This window comes from Eumetopias jubatus, unplaced genomic scaffold (assembly GCF_037043125.1).
Source record: "Eumetopias jubatus isolate StellerSeaLion01/CBP00866 unplaced genomic scaffold, mEumJub1_p1.0 scaffold_8, whole genome shotgun sequence".
NCBI lineage: Eukaryota > Metazoa > Chordata > Mammalia > Carnivora > Otariidae > Eumetopias > Eumetopias jubatus.
This window is the reverse complement of record NW_028274814.1, coordinates 79,536,433-79,552,900: the sequence shown is the minus strand read 5'-3', so window position 1 is coordinate 79,552,900 and position 16,468 is coordinate 79,536,433. Positions and strand designations below refer to the sequence as shown.

General features: G+C 44.5%; 1 protein-coding gene across 4 annotated transcripts in view; it reads right to left on the bottom strand.

The window, feature by feature from the left end:
• Positions 1-10,964, bottom strand: part of DIP2B (DIP2 acetate--CoA ligase B (putative)) — a 215,231-nt gene extending 204,267 nt beyond the window's left edge. For all 4 annotated transcript variants that reach the window (XM_028125652.2, XM_028125654.2, XM_028125653.2 and 1 more), the window contains exon 1: positions 10,736-10,964. In XM_028125652.2, coding sequence (XP_027981453.1) covers positions 10,736-10,835 — 100 coding nt within the window. In that variant the 5' untranslated portion in view covers positions 10,836-10,964. The remainder of the gene's footprint in view (positions 1-10,735) is intronic.
• Between the last annotated feature and the right edge of the window lie 5,504 nt (positions 10,965-16,468).

Here is a 16,468-nt window from a genome sequence, read left to right as displayed (position 1 = left end):
AGAATGGCAACTCTTTAAAATTTTAAGAAAGGAAAAAACTTTTTGTAACTACATACGGCGACAAAAATTAATACTTATTATGGTGATCATTTTACAGTATATACAAATATCAAAGCCTTATGTCGTACACCTGAAACTAATATAATGCTGTATGTCAATTATACCTCACTAAAGAAAAATTGAAGATAGCCTGTTTGCCTCAGTCACAGATTTACTAAACAAGAAACTATCAGAAGCTTCTACCTAATAATTCCTGCTGGGTTCATTTTTAAAAAGGAGATTCAGGGACGAGACTGATTAACACCGTAACTCATGCATGCCTGACCTGAGTTAAAACCCACAAGTTCCAGACTGATGAATAAAACCTGTACCCCTGAAACAAATAACATTATATGTTAATTTTTTAAAAAATAATAAATAAATAAATATTTGGTAGACTTAAAACAAAACAAAACAAAAGAACTCCCACAAGTTCCAGGCTATGAGTAACTTGAAACAACATAATCCAAAGTTCTTAGAAAGAAACAAACAAACCCTACAGGCACTTTAATTTATCATAAAAGCAACAGCCCTCTAAAAATAAAGAGATATTAGAGCATTATTCCTTCACAAAACAAGAAATAACTCCAAGAAAAAATCAATTAAAGTACATGTCATTTACAAAAATACCTACTTTAACTTATACATTAACTTTAAACTTAAACATTAAATATCCTAAGAAGAAAACACAGCGCTAAAAACTCTTTCTGAACCAGAGTGTAACCACAATCCTCTCTACAGTCCAGAAGCTCAAGTCCAATGCAAACAAGGATCTTTCAAAGACACCAGACCTGTGGATTTTCATTTAGGACTGTCCTGTGAAGCATCCAAAATATTTTCCTCTTGGGTTTCCCCTTTTCAGCTTCTGATCATCCTCACCTCAATTCAAGGAAGAAAAATTAATTTCACATCTATTCTCTGAGAATAGGACAGAACATTCCCATCCTTTTCCCTCCAGGGAGCCCCACCTCAAAAACTCCAAAGACAGAAGGTGTAGTCTAAGAAAAGTGGGGCCCAGTGGTTAGGATGGAGAAGAATTTTGCAGCAACAACTTGAAACATGATTCAGGGTGACAGAGGCAGATGGCAGTGTGGAAACCATGGGGTTTGGAGCCAAGCAGACTTGGATTCCCACCCCAGCACACTGTAGCAATAGACTGCACGTTCTTTAACAAGTCTCTACAAAATGGAAATCACACACTTATCTTCAGCAGCTGTAAGATGAGAAACACATTTCAAAGACCTGTCTGAGGTCCCACAGTAAGCAGCGAACACAGGACTTAACCCAATTCTAAATGACTGTTAAGTCCACTGTTCTGATCCCTTTGCCATTCATTTCAGAATGTAATTGTCACCGGCAGGGAGAAAGGGAAAGATCAGGGTATAGGGCCAGATCTGGCACACACTGCATTCCTCTCCAATTCAGGTGATTTCTGTGGGCCCAGTTCTCTCATCATGATAATAGGAGCTATTTATTCAGCACCTACTTACCGGCCAGTTAGGGCATATGAAGAGCTAAGCACAGGGCCTGCTACGTAGTAAGCACTCAATAATTGATAGCTCCTTATACAGAGATCTCAACTTCCTAAGGGCTGGCTTCTTACAGGAAATTGAGTGGAAGAGAAGTAAACCAGGCAGAAAAGGGGGAAGAATGTGCCAGAATGGGCATTTCTCAGAGGAAGGCAACGTGTACAAAGGCATGGAAGTGAAAAAGCACAGTAGTGCAAGTAGCTAGGCATGGCTAGAGAGGGGAGAAAATCATGGAAGACGCAGGAAATGAGGCTACAAAGGCAAGCAGGTCTTGCTACGCAAAGGATACTTGCATTTTATCCTGTGGATGGGGTAAGCCAATGAATAATTTTAAACATGGGAGAAGACACGATCAGATCTGTGTTTTAGAATGATCATTCCATCACAGAATAGAGAAGGATAGACTGGAGGGAGAAGGGTCTGGGAAGGGACTGGAGGCAGGTGGATAAGTTAGGAGACTACTATAATAATCTCAGCAAGAGGTTGATAAGGGCCTGAACAAAGACCAGGGGCACCTGGGTGGCTCAGTCAGTTAAGCGTCTGTCTTCAGCTCAGGTCATGATTGATCCTGGGGTCCTGGGATTGAGCCCTGCATCCAGCTCCCTGCCCAGTAGGGAGTGTGTTTCTCCCTCTCCCTCTCCTTTCCCCCAGCTGGTGCTCACTGCTCTAACAAATAAATGGAATCTTAAAAAAAAAAAAAAAAGAGCCTGAACTAAGACCAAAACAGCATGGATGGAGGGGAGGAAGAAGAATCAACTGGACTAGTGACTATCAGAAGTTAAGGATGACCCCCAAGTGTCTGACCTGAGTAACTGGACATTCCGAAGTAGGCTTCTGAGGAGTGGGCTGAAATGAGGAGTACGGTGTTGGATTTATTAAGTTACCAGTGTCGGGGAACCAATGGGATGTCTGGGGCAGAGGGCTCAGAAGTTAGGCCTAGGGACACAGACCAGGAAGCCATCTCACAGCCAAGACGGCTAATGCCCTAGGCATGGATAAGATTACTCAGCAAGTTTATGTGAAGTGGGATGCAGGCTAATGACAGCTAGCAGGAACACCTGTATCAGAAGGAAGCCCGAAAAAGAAGCTCAAGAGAGAGCATAAGAAGAAAAAAGCACCAGAAGGAAATGACGCCATAAAAACTAAGGAAGGAGAGGGTTTTATAAAGATAACTATTCACCATATCCAATGCTGCAAGGAAAGATACTGTATCCAGTGGGTATTTTTCAGTCTGAAATTAGAAGTCACTGACAGCCTTGGAGACAGTTGGTTTGGAGGCTTGATAAGCAGAAGCAATGGACCAAGGAGTGAGCAAAGGAAAGAAAGAAAGGAAAGGAAATGTAAACTACACCTTCTAGGATCTGTGAGAGGGAGAGAACGCATGCACACAAGAGCAAGCGGGCTCCAACACAAAACTGTGGGAAGCTGCTTTTTTTAAGTTGGGAGAAATTTCAGCCTATTTATAGGCTGAAGGGAAGGAACCAAGAACCAAGTGTTAACTGAGAGGCTGAAGATGAGAGAGAGACAAAGACAAAAAGACTATGAATGAAGACTATGAATGAATAGATCAGTCAATGGAGTAAGACGTCAAGATCACAGAAGAGAAGGAATGGGCCTGAGAGGGATAAACCACAGAACAGGCAAGGGGATATTCCTTCCTCTGAGGAAAGGAGGAAAGCGGACAGGGTGGGGCCTGGTTCAGATAAGGCTCAGAGCGCTGCGGAGGTAAGTGGAGGGAGTTCAGCTTTCCTTACAAGCTCGTAAGAATGGTTCTTAGCTTTGCTTCATAGTCCTCTTTAAGAAAATGATGAAAGGAATAGATTCTGCTCCCGAAAAAGACACATCAGCACTCACACTCAAAATTCTGCACATGACTTCAGAGTTTCCAGGTCCACTGAAGGCAACTCATGAATCCAAAGAAACTGCCTTTCAGAAGTGATCTTGTTTATAGATGAGTATCCACAGGGAAAGCAAACAACCAATTCATTATAAACACAAAGATATGAAAAGCTCTCACTTAAACCTCTAGAGTATGATCAATCACCAAAAGAGATGGGACTATTTGAGGCGTACGACAGCACTAACTTAGACTCGAGGGATGAGAGATACAGGAGACCATCCCTGCTTTTAGAAAACTTAGAATTTAAAGACAATGAGTGACAAGAGCCCTGGATTTAGCTAGCAATGGCTTTAGAAAAAAGCAGTATCTTTATTTTTTTTTAAAGATTTTATTTATTTATTTGAGAGAGAGAATGAGAGAGAGAGAACACAAGAGGGAAGAGGGTCAGAGGGAAAAGCAGACTCCCCGCTGAGCAGGGAGCCCGATGCGGGACTCGATCCCGGGACTCCAGGATCATGACCTGAGCCGAAGGCAGTCGCCTAACCAACTGAGCCACCCAGGCGCCCAAAAGCAGTATCTTTAAAAGACGAAAGATCAATCTAGAGCTCAAGGGAGACAAAAATCGGACCCTTGAGCCTAAAGATAGAGGACCAGACAAGGCTGGTGGTAAACACAGCTCAGAAGAAAAAGAGGACGCAACAGAACTTTTGAAGCAGGAACTGAAAGGATCTGTTCACCAAAGACAAACGGAGGACTAAGAAAAGGAAGAGACAAAAACTATTTGAGGGTTCTAAGCACCCACATGCGCCTTTTCATAACTGGTAGATGCCTGAGTCTCAGAAGCCGCGCTTAAATTTCAAAGCCATTTGCCAGAACCTACCGCCTCGGAAATGTACTCACACCAGATGTCTGTACGAAACAAACCAGCTACTCTGCTCTGCTCTAGTCAACTGCCTGCAGTGACCCAACATGTGTTAAACTAAGGGTAGAGGGTGCCGACAGGAGCAACTGATGGTGGAGTGAGGTCTTTCTTTTAAAAAATACGTACACACGGGGCGCCTGGGTGGCTCAGTCGTTCAGCGTCTGCCTTCAGCTCAGGTCATGAGCCCAGGGTCCTGGGATCGAGCCCCACATCGGGCTCCCTGCTCAGTGGAGTCTGCTTCTCCCTCTCCCACTCCCTCTGCTTGTGTTCCCTCTCTCACTGTGTCTCTCTGTGTCAAATAAATAAAATCTTAAAAAAAATTTGCATTAAAAAATACGTGCACAAATTGATCCCATTCATCACTTCATATACAACCATATTCTGCTAAGTAACACGAGACACTAAAAACAGCCAAGTCACCATGCATCCATTCACTATCAGAAACAATAAAGATTACATGCACCAAGCCAATTACTGCATGCCACACACTACAGTCAGCTCATTTTCAACCTTACAACTCCAATGACATTGTCATTCCTTTAAGGACTGAAGAAGTTAGGGGCGCCTGGGTGGCTCAGTCGTTAAGCGTCTGCCTTCGGCTCGGGTCATGATCCCAGGGTCCGGGTATTGAGCCACACATCGGGCTCCCTGCTCCGCGGGGAGCCTGCTTCTCCCTCTCCCACTCCCCCTGCTTGTGTTCCCTCTCTCACTGTGTTTCTCTCTCTGTCAAATAAATAAATAAAATCTTAAAAAAAAAAAGAACTGAAGAAGTTAAAATGAGGGAGGGTAGACAGTCCGTCCAAGCTCACAGAGCTAAGTGGCAGGCCAGGAATGGGACCCAGGCCCACGAGATGCCAAAACCTGTGCTCAAATGATTACACAACCCTGCTTCATACCAAAATCAAATCCCAAGACAGGGACTTCATGTTTCACTTTACATCAAATTGAAGTGAGCAAAGTTCTCCTAAAACAATACAAGAAAGAAATAGTTGGGGAGCTCCTTAAAGAAGTTTAAGTATGAATGACCTCTGTAGGAGCTTACACTGAGGTGTAATGAAAAACAATTTAAATAATTAGAAAATGTACTGGTTGGCAAAAATGACACACACTGTAAATGCTATAAGGTTTGAAGCGAGGGAGCTCACAGTGGTCAGGGTTAGGTTGATTTAAAAAAAGCTAGCACTTGAGCTAACTCTTAAAGAGCAGTGGGACGGCAAGCAGGAGGAGTGCTTCAAAGAACATTCTTGAGAGGGGGGAGAACTGTAGTAATTATGATAAAAATATAGTGTGAGGCCCCTTTTTAGCCAATCATCTGAACTTTCCACCCTGAGGCACTAATCCTTACACAGGCTAGGAAAGAAAGTAGCCACCAGGGGCCAGGCTAAGAGTGAAGGAGTAACGATTTTTTGTTTTTTTTTTTTTTAAATTGAGAGAAAGGGAGAGAGTAAGCGGGAGGGAGAGGGAGAGAAAACCTGAAGCAGACTCTGCACTGAGCACAAAGCCCGACGCGGGGCTCGATCCCACAACCGCGAGATCATGACCTGAGCAGAAACCAAGAGTCGGATGCCTCACTGACTGAGCCACCCAGGCGCCCCTTAATGATGTCTTTCATTCAAAAATCCAGTTCAATGCCATGGGGCTGTCAAACGATAATTTTTCAAAATACACATCAGAACAAGGGTGCCCAAACAAGCGCTACCCTTTACAGTAAGCTGAATCATTCTACCAACAAATTCGTCACTGGTCTTCTGAACTACCCTCAAAACCAGTTTACATCATTCTACTTTTTTGACAGTCACAATGCAAATCAGTTTATAATCTCTCTAATTTTTTTCAATCACAACTAGTCTGGACTCCAAAAGAACATCACCAGATTTTCTCTACTTGACCCCAAGTAACCTATAAAATGAAATTCCACCCTCAAATAAAATTTGCCACCCTGAAGATTTTCAAAGGAATGTGCCACAGGCTCTGACCACAATTCCTAAAGATAAGTTCCAACGTAAGATGAGTATGACCCACCAAAAATATATACATGAAAGTTTTAGGGAGAAGATCACTTAGATAATGCCCCATTTTGGTTATTTAAAAATCCACACCCCCGCGGGGCGCCTGGGTGGCTCAGTTGGTTAAGCGACTGCCTTCGGCTCAGGTCATGATCCTGGAGTCCCGGGATCGAGTCCCACATCGGGCTCCCTGCTCGGCAGGGAGTCTGCTTCTCCCTCTGACCCTCTTCCCTCTTGTGCTCTCTCTCTTTCTCTCTAATAAATAAATAAAATCTTTAAAAAAATAAAAAATAAAAATAAAAATCCACACCCCTGCTTTCCTTCCTAGCCCTAGCATCAGGTATGACAACCGCTTCGATGTACTTTTCTGATAAATGTATATCCTATGAATTCAAAGCCATGTGCTGTACTTGGGGGAAAGTGAACCACTTTCCCACTGTAGATAAAACAGGCGGGACTCGCCAGTTTCCTGGCTCCTTAATTTTACTCGCCCACTTCGGAGACTGTGAAATATGATCTCTGCCCAGCACCTATCCCTTTCCCTCTTCAACTCCCCCACTGCTTCCCCGCTCCTCAAGAGGATTTTCCCTTCACCTCCTGGCAAGGAACCCTCTCTTATCCCTCCACCTTCAAGGTGGGCCCTACCAGCCTTGCAGGGCTGCCAAGATGAATGATGAAAGCGGAGGAAGGGAGGATGTGATTGTGTTTGTTGTGTTTGTGCTCAGAGAAGTGTTCAAACAAGAAAAGGGAGGATCCCTTCCTGTGTTATTTTGTCTTAAATACCTTCCCAGTTGTCATCTTTGGACACTGACAGACTTGAGCTCTTCCGACAAGCCACAGAAGTGTGGGATTTATGTCCTTCTTTCCTTCACGCTCAGGACTGAACTGCACAAGCTCAATCTCACCATCTCTACTAGCCACACAGCCCAATCTTATATTTAGAGTTCTCTGCTGTTTCTTTTCCACAACAACGACAAAGCAGATAGCTTCCTCTTTTCTTAGAAGGCAGCCTCTGGACAAAACTCTACTATGGTCTCCTGTACTGTCTGGTTGGTACTGTCTGTATGTGATTTCCCTTCTAGACTCAGGGCTCCTTGAAAGCTAACACAGCGCCCTGCTCACCTCTGTATCCCCCGCACACAGTAGGCACAAAATAAGTGTCTGTTGAATCAAATAAGTGAATGATAGACTTGAAAGAGACTTCAGAAAGAGAATCAAGGGAACTATTTAGAAGTGTGGCAAACAACTGTCACACAGCATTTCCTTAAGAGTAAAAATCAGAATAACTTGTGCCATAACAAGAAAGATATTTAAATCATTTGATGGTAACAGATGCCAAAATTACATGGCAGCTTAGGATAATGGCATTTAGTAGATGAGCGACTTTAGATAAAATACTTAGCCTCTTCACCTTTCTAAGTTTTCCCTTCTGTTAAAACAAACAAAACAAAACAAAACAAAATAGACAAGAAAAGGTGAGCAATGGTAATATCTTTCTATTCTACCTAATCACAAAGTTGTAGCAAAGCCCAGATGACATAATGTGTAAGATCATTATACAAATATAATGTATTTATTACATGACAGATTTAAACAAGTCTCATCATTAGTGTTACTTAATATGCATGCACTTGAGTAAAACTCGTGAATAAAGTGACAACAGAGTTTCTTGTCAAACATATGACAACACAATAATAATATATGTGGATTATGAAAAAAATAGCCACCACGGGACTACTTGCAGAAACCTCCTACCTATTCAATTCATCTACAGAAGAGCTCCGGATTACATGTAACTTCAACTTTAAGTGATTCTCTTCACAGCTGCAGCCTCTTCTTTCTGGTGCAGAAGCAGGAGCTTTCAGGGCCAAGTCCATGGTGACCTGCGTGAAGCACTAGACACAGCCCTGGGCTCTGCAACGCACTCTGCGGCAAACAGCCCAAGAGGCACAAACCTGCATTTCAGCACAGAGGTGGCTGAGCTATGCCAAAGCCTGCAGCCGAAAATACAGACAAGCACAAAGAAATTTCTTTAACAGTACACAGCTCAGACTATCACTATAATTAGGACCAACTACAGCCTGCATGAAAAAAAAATGAATAAAATCAAGGGTACACCAAAGCCAGCAACCCATGACAAACATAGTTAAAAGTACATTTTTTTGAAAGGAAAAAAAGTACTCTGTCAACAGAGCAGCAGCTGTAGAGAAAATGTACAATAAACAAACAAACAAGCAAAGATCCATTCAAATTATACTACAGACATCACAAGTAACACCACTCTGGAGATCTGGGGGTTAGTGGGTTGTTTTAACTTCACCTGAATTCCTAAAAACGTGTACCTAATTTCTCCAGTCAAGCATCCTCCGTACTTTATTTTTGAGCAAGAGGAAAAAGACAGATGGCCGAGACGCTGACACTGCAGGCCCAAGATTTTTCAACTGTTATTTCTCCCAGTTGTCCGTTGCTAAAAGAGATGAAATACAGGACAACATAGCACAAATCTATAAGAAACGAATTCAAACTAAGTATATTCAACCAAAGCAACCCCGCATGTGAAAGCAAACCATACATTTGTCCTTAACGATGCCGAAGGCTTGACATCCACAGTTTGTAGGAGTTTCTCACCTTTCTAAAGGAGAGAAAGGTGAGCTAATCAGTGTGAGTCCTAGAAAGAGTTCCTCAGAATCATTTCTAGAAACAGAGAAGTAAACAATAATCAGCTGGAAGCCGATATACCAAGAATAAGGAGCTTCCAGGCTTTCCCTCTGTGTAAAAGCAATCAACTCCTATTTTTAATCTCATTCTGACACAAACATCCAGCCAAACCTCTCTCTTGCTGGCTAATCAAATATAGCTGATTTGTTACTATAGAGTAAACTGTTTTAAAAGTCAGATGTGAATGGAAGTCATTACAGATTTAATGACAGTGTTTTAGTATACGAGAAGAATGAGGTTATCTTGAGAGGCAGGACCCACGGTAATACTCTAAATACGTCACAGAAACCAACTCACCCACCACCAGGGATTCTGGGGATGAGCCAAAACATAACTTCCCAACTGATTAATTGAAAAATAATATGTTGGTAATTAGCTGCAAATGGAAACAGCACCTCCCTATACACTGGGAAAACCTAACAGGGTTATTAAAAATAATTATTTCCTTGTATGCCCAACAGGATTTATAACACTCAAATCTACTTCTCGTTTTTCATTGTAAAGGATTAAGGTGGGGGGATGGGAAGAGAATGCCTCCATAAGTAAACAAAAAGTCTGAACTCTCCTGGGAACTTGTCACATTCTTCTCTTCCAATCAACAATATTTAATCCACTTTAAAAATGCTGGCAAAGAGGGCCTTTGGCAAGGAACTCGGTAAAAATATGCAACTCTGGGGACACCGCCACAATACTGACATCAAGCTTGTAGAAAATGCTGCTTTTGTCTCAGAGTCAGCCCCTGATAAAAAACAGGAACTTTATGAAGAACTGATCACAACTGCACAAGAAGCCTGATCACATGCTCACAACAGAGCAACGTTTCTCTCATTGTTGTCCAAGGGACTTCTCTAATAACAGAGGCTTGATTTATTCCATTCTTTTAATTCTCAAATCCAACCCTCCTTGTACCAATCCACTGTCAAAGAGGATGCCGGCCAGGATTTGCATGTAACCGGTAGCTACCCTCCTCTCTTGAAAGACTCCAAAAGGTGATCAGATGCGAAAATTCACCCCGAATACAGGCGCCAGGAAAAAACCCTTATGACAAAGGTGATCTGAAAGCAGCACAGTGTGTGTCTCTCTGGGTTAATGCCACTGCTTCTAATCTCCCTAGGACCCTCAATGGCCCACCCTGCTTCTCCCTCACTCCTCTCACTGGGGAGGCATCTTGTATTGTTAAAAAAGGAGGAAGAAAAAATGCTGCAGATTTCCCATGTATCTTTCTCTTTTTCTGAAGGGGGGGAGGGGAGCTGAAACAGGCGTGGGGCCCTCCTCTCGAAAACGGTAGAGGAGGTCAGGGGAAAGCTGTCAGCCACCCTGCTCGCAGCCTCACCCCTCACCCCCACCGTGCCCAGACGCCCGGGCAGGAGCGCGAGGGCGCAGCTTTGTCTCGGGTTTTGAGGAGCAGGGAGTGCAGAACCTGCCCGGGCCCGGGGAGGGCTTCTCCCCCAAGCAAGCCCCTGCTTAACCCCTTCCCAGAGAACACAATGAACGCCACGGGAAACCCACTTCATGGGGTGCGAGAGCAGGGAAGACGACCCTTCAGAGCACGGGCCAGATTTCCGGCACCCTCCTCCCGTCTCGGCCGCACGGCCAGCAGGGCGCGCGGCGGGGACCTGCTCTCCCTGTCGCCGCGATCCGCAGCGGTGCCCGGGCGCTCGCTCCCCCGCCCGCCTCCTACCCTCCGAGAGCTCCAGCTCCAGCTCCGCCAGCTGCGCCCGCACTTCGGGCGGTAGCGCCGCCACCGCGGCCGGCGCGGGCTCCAGGCCTCGCTCCGCCATCCGGGCTCCGCCAGCCACACTCCGGAAGACAAGAGAGGGGGCCAAAGGAGGGACGGACTGACGCGGGCCCACACCCCGGCTACAGGATCCGGCTCCGGCCGCCGAGCGCCGCCGCCGCCGCCGCCGCCGTCGCCGTCGCCGCCGCCGCCGCCGCAGCCATGAGCGAAAGTCATGTGAGCACGGCGGCCCCGCCCCCGGGCCGTGGACGCACCGCCTCCGCGGCCAAGTCGGCCTGAGGACTCGCGAGCTTACGGCGCCCTCTACTGGGCATCTCCTGAGACGACGAGCCCAACCCCGCCACCCGGAGCTCTCCTAAGCGAAATGAGCCCGAGGTGTTGACGGCGTGGACGCACGTAGCGTGTACCTATTACGAGCTCCCGAGAGCGAGGAGTTTTCACGGGAGTCAAGCCTCCCTTTTTCCACTTCTCTTAGTGTGTTTGCCTTTGTCTTCTCCCCTCCTCCATTTTCCCAGAATTGACATTTATCCATTTATGAGGACCTGAACTCAGGCCACTTTTTTTTGGACCGATTAATGATTTTTTTTAATTTATATTATATCACAGACCACTTCTTTCATGGGGGCTTCCTAGTCGCACTTGCCAGGAGCTCTTTGTTTCTATTTCAGTTCTAGCATTTAAGGCAACAGACGGGGAATGTCCTTCCTCCTCCCTGGAATGCTACTGCTTGCAAGTGGGGAACTTAGTCTTCTTTATCGTTTTATCCTCTTCAATGTCTGATTTAATAGGTGTTCCAAAAATATTAATATTTTAATTCAATATAATGAGGATCCAAACATTTGTGTATTTTTTTTAAGATTTTATTTATTTGACAGAGAGAGACACAGCGAGAGAGGGAACACAAGCAGGGGGAGTGGGAGAGGGAGAAGCAGGCTTCCCACAGAGCGAGGAGCCTAACGCGGGGCTCGATCCCCGAACCGTGGAAACATGACCTGAGCCGAAGGAAGACGTGTAACGACTGAGCCTCCCAGGCGCCCCAACGTTTGTGTATTTTTACCAGGAACTACTGGGGCAGAAGCTTTAAATAGTTGTTCATATTCTATCTTTTTTTTTTTTTTAATGCCAAAGCTCCCCTTCACAATTTGAGGGATTTCAGTGCTTTCACTTCCTTTCTGTGCTGATCCAAAATTGGTCCTTTAAGAGAAAAGGCCTCAACATCTATTCACTAGTAGGAGTTTCTAGACAGTAGTATACCAGTTAGGGGCTGAAAGGAAAATTATTATTTTTTTTAAGATTTTATCTATTCATTTTGACAGAGAGGGAACACAAGCAGGGGGAGTGGGAGAGGGAGAAGCAGGCTTCCAGCCAGAAGGGAGCCCGATGCAGGGCTGGATCCCAGGATCCTGGGATCATGACCTGAGCCCAAGGCAGATACTCAACGACTGAGCCACCCAGGCACCCCCAGGAAAATTATTTTTTAGTTGAGAAAAGAATTTCAGCTTGAAAAAAAGAAATGTGACATCATGGTTGATTGAGGGATAGACTGAAATTTTCTTTTAACTGCAACAATGTAAGGAGAATCTTGGGAATATATGTACTTCCTCCGGTTTACACGAGGACTGTTGCAGGTTTGTTGGTTTGGTTTTTTTTTTAAGGCTGCAAATTTGTTGACATTCCTCCCCTCAAAAAGTGAGGTCCATGACCCCTCACCTGAATCTGGATGGGCTTCTCATTGCTTTGACCAATAAAACATGGCACAAGGGATACTGTGTAATTTCGGAGGTTAGGTCCTAGAAGGCCATTCAGCTTCCCTGGTTCTCGGAATTCTCCTTCTCCAGAGAACCCCTCAGAGGATCCTCCCTCCCAGGGCACTCTGAGAACCCAGCAGCCACACCAGGAGCTGACCACATGCAAGACCATGTGAGGTGCTCTGCCCAAGCGCCCCAGCTCAGCCCAGCCTTTTAGTCATCCAAGCCCAGGAAGCCTCCAGATGACTCCAGCCCCCAGACATTTGAGTCTTCCCAGCTGAGGTCCCAAACAATGTGGAGCAAAGACAGCCCATCCTTGTGCCCTGTCCAAATTCCTGTGAACGTAATAAAATGGCTATCCTTTTGTGCCTCTAATCTTGGGGTGGTCTGTTACACAACAGTAGACTCCCATAAGAAGGATCTTAGCAGGTGTTCTTGTTTACCCTCCCAGTAGCCCTAACTCCCTTTTTTCCTTGTCACTAGACCACACCAACCTTGTTGAGGCTGATATGCCAAATATACACTTTTCTGACCTCCTTGGCATGTATGTGACCCACTGGGCGAACTACTGTAGAGGGAATATCTGGGGAGGATTTTCCTTTCTGATGAGAGAGATGCACAAGGAGAAAATGCCCCTTCATTTCCTTCCTGTCTTTGGATGTTGTCCAGGTTAGGGCATCAGTAGTCATCCTGCAACCACAGGGGAAAGCTAAGAGAAGTGCAGAGATGTCACCTAGCACTTGACTGAATTGTTCTGCTAAAATAAATTCTGGAACCACCTATACTTGGGCTTGTCCTTCTTATATGAGAAAATAAGGTTTAAACCTATTTTAGTTGAATATTCTGCTATTTACTGCCCAGTTTCCCATCTGATGCTCAGTTTATTACCAAAAAATGGAGTATTACAAGTGAGCAAAAATGTGAAATGACTGAGTGCAGTTGCAAAATGTCTAGTAAACTATTATGACACAGATCACATGTAGACTGGGGCTGTTTTGCTAGGGAAATAATTGGAAAAATTTGAGATTTAGGGAGTAAGTGGACTACTGGGTATGGCTTTCAGTAAATTCACACAAGAGATAAATAGTCTGGGAGACGTCTCAACGGAGGACAGGTGGGAAAGTTTGGCTTTACTAAGAAGCTCTTCTGGCTGCAATCCAAATGGACAGGGATGACAGGGTGGAGCTTTGTTGACTTGGGGAAGCCAAGGTCTCCCAGGTTAAAGTGAGGTAAACAGAAGCAAGAGATTTAACAGTGATAAAATTGAAAAGATTGAGGCTCCAGATCTCTGAAGGTTCTCCAAGACCTTTCATTAAACAGTCTTTGTCAGATGAAGGAGGTCAATTTAGTAATGAATACAATAAGCCTAGCAGGAAAGATTACATTAAGGGTGGTATTCCTCCCCCTGAGGTCATTAATTTCAAACTGTCTCAAGGAACAGACCTTTAAACTAAAGGAGAAGGGGGTATTTGCAGAGTATAGAGATAAGAGCCATGAGGCTGGAATTCTCAGGCTTAATGACAGATCAGTGCAGTCTGATAGAAAACACAATGTGAGCCACCTGTGTCGTTTTAAATTCTACATTAAAAAGTAAAAAGAAACAGCACATCTCAATCCAGACTAGCTATATTTCGAGTCTTCTATAATTACACGTGACTAGTGGCTACCATGTTGCTCAGCAAAAGTCTAGGTCTTTACCTGCTTTATTAGCATATGGAATTACAGGATTAAACAGTTCCAGAGCCCCGCTAAGTTTTTGCAGCATATGTATTGCCAAAGATATTCCAAACTTGGTTTTAGCTGCAGCTAATTATTCCAGACTAAAAGCAGTCCTTAAACTTCCAACTCCCACCAATAGGAAAATGGCTGCCAAAGTTCTGCCCAGAAGGGCCTATACCCAATGCCCATATTAGGTATGCCCGTGAAGGACAATGGATAACTAAGGCACTTCCAGAGATCAGAACCAGAGGCTGCCAGACTAGCTAACACATTCATTCCATTTGCCAGGGTCAGGCATTCTCACTAGTCCTGTCAGGCAGCATGGTAGATTATTTGCAAAAAGGGCTGCGCTGTATTCGCTATCCTTAGGTAAATCCCTCCAATACAATGGGTTTGATCATATGACTTGCTTTGGCTAATGAGACAATAGTAAGCATGACCTACAGACTTGGAAAGTGCTTGTGCATTGGACTTGCCCCCTCTCTTTCTGCTTTTGAGACCACTGCCTTGTGAATGAGCAGAAGCTGGGCTGCTAGATGAGAGACATGGCCCAGCTACCCTTACTGCTCTAGGCAAAACCCAACCTGCCACAAGGTATATGAGTGAGACCATAGACTGCCAGTTGATTGCACGTCCATGACTGAGCCTTGCTGAGCCCAGCTCAAATGGCCAATGCACGGAGAAAAAAATGGTTGCCATTTTAAGCTACTAAGGGGTTTTTTTATTGTTATGTTAATCACCATATATTACATCATTAGTTTTTGAAAGCTACTAAGTTTTGTTGGTTTGTTACACAGCAAAAATTTATAGGAACAGGTATGATATGTGCTCAGGAACAGTGTCTGCTACATATTTCCTTTTCTGAGTGGAGTTACTATTGTACTTAATTCCTTGTCTGGCATTGTTTGTTGCAATAGTTCTCAAACTTTAGCATACATCAGAATCACAGGGATGGCTTATAAAACACCAGTTGTGACATCCAACCCAGAATTTCTGATTTTGTAGGTTTGGGATGTGGCCCAATGACTGACATTTCTACCACCTTCTATGATGACACTGCTGCTGGTGTGAGCACCACACTTGGAGAACCAGTGGTCTCTTGGATGTTTTGGAGACAGTTAGGACTCCAATTGCTGGTCCATGAGGAGTCATCTCCAGAAATGAAGGAGACTACATAAGTCCCAGAGGTCTGGACTTGCAGCTGGAAGAGGTAGCTGCATGACATTGGGATTGTCTGCCTTAGAGGAAGGGAATGAAATTTCATGTGAGCGAATTATATACATTTTTGGTCTAGTGTGTCATCCAAAGACACCGTTTCCTTACTGATTATCTGCCTGGATGAGATATCCATTAACGTAAGTGAGATATTCAAGTCCCCTACTATTACTGTATTATCATCAGTTTCTCTCCTTATGTCAATTAATATTTGCTCTATGTACTTAGGTGCTCCAATGTTGGGTGCATATTTACAATTGTTCTATTCTTTTGTTAGATTGAACTATACCCATTTTTAATTGTGTATAATGGAATAAAAGTGCCACAAGTGAGTGGGCTCCGGCAGAGGCTGTGACCCATCTACCCAAAGTTCATTTCCCCTCCTTTCTACTTTGTCTGGAGAGCCCACCTACCACCATAGGCGCTGAAAACGCCAGATACTCAAGCTTCCTTAGTGCTAGGTTATTAACAAATCACCCTATCCTGGCCAAGGGACCTGGATGGAAGCCAGCTAGGGGTCAGGGGACAGAATTCTGGGAAAGATATCCCTCCCTGATAAGGGAGACATCTGAGAAAATCCTGACTGAGAACTCTGCTAGGTTCTTGAATAATTATACCCTCAGAAGAGAGTGGCAGCGACAAGGCTGGCAAACAAAAGCTTGGAACAGAGTGACAGCCACCGAGTCCTGAAGGTGGTGGCAGAAAGCAGCAACTTGGAGTGACTTGTGATCTACCTCCTGGGAACACCCAAAGGTCCCTGAGTTGGGCGAAGAACCGGAAAAGGATCCTGTCAGGGAGTCTCTCACCTGTAGGCAGAAGCAACAAAATTTTTGCGTTCATGTTAATAGGCTCTCCCTTGTACCCCTAAACTGAATACTGGGAACATTTAGGTGACATAAAACCTACCTATAATTGAAACTACAAAATAAAGCCCTGTAGAAACTGGAAGGCATTCCATGAAGGAACAGGTTCTGTGAGATGAACCAACATCTCA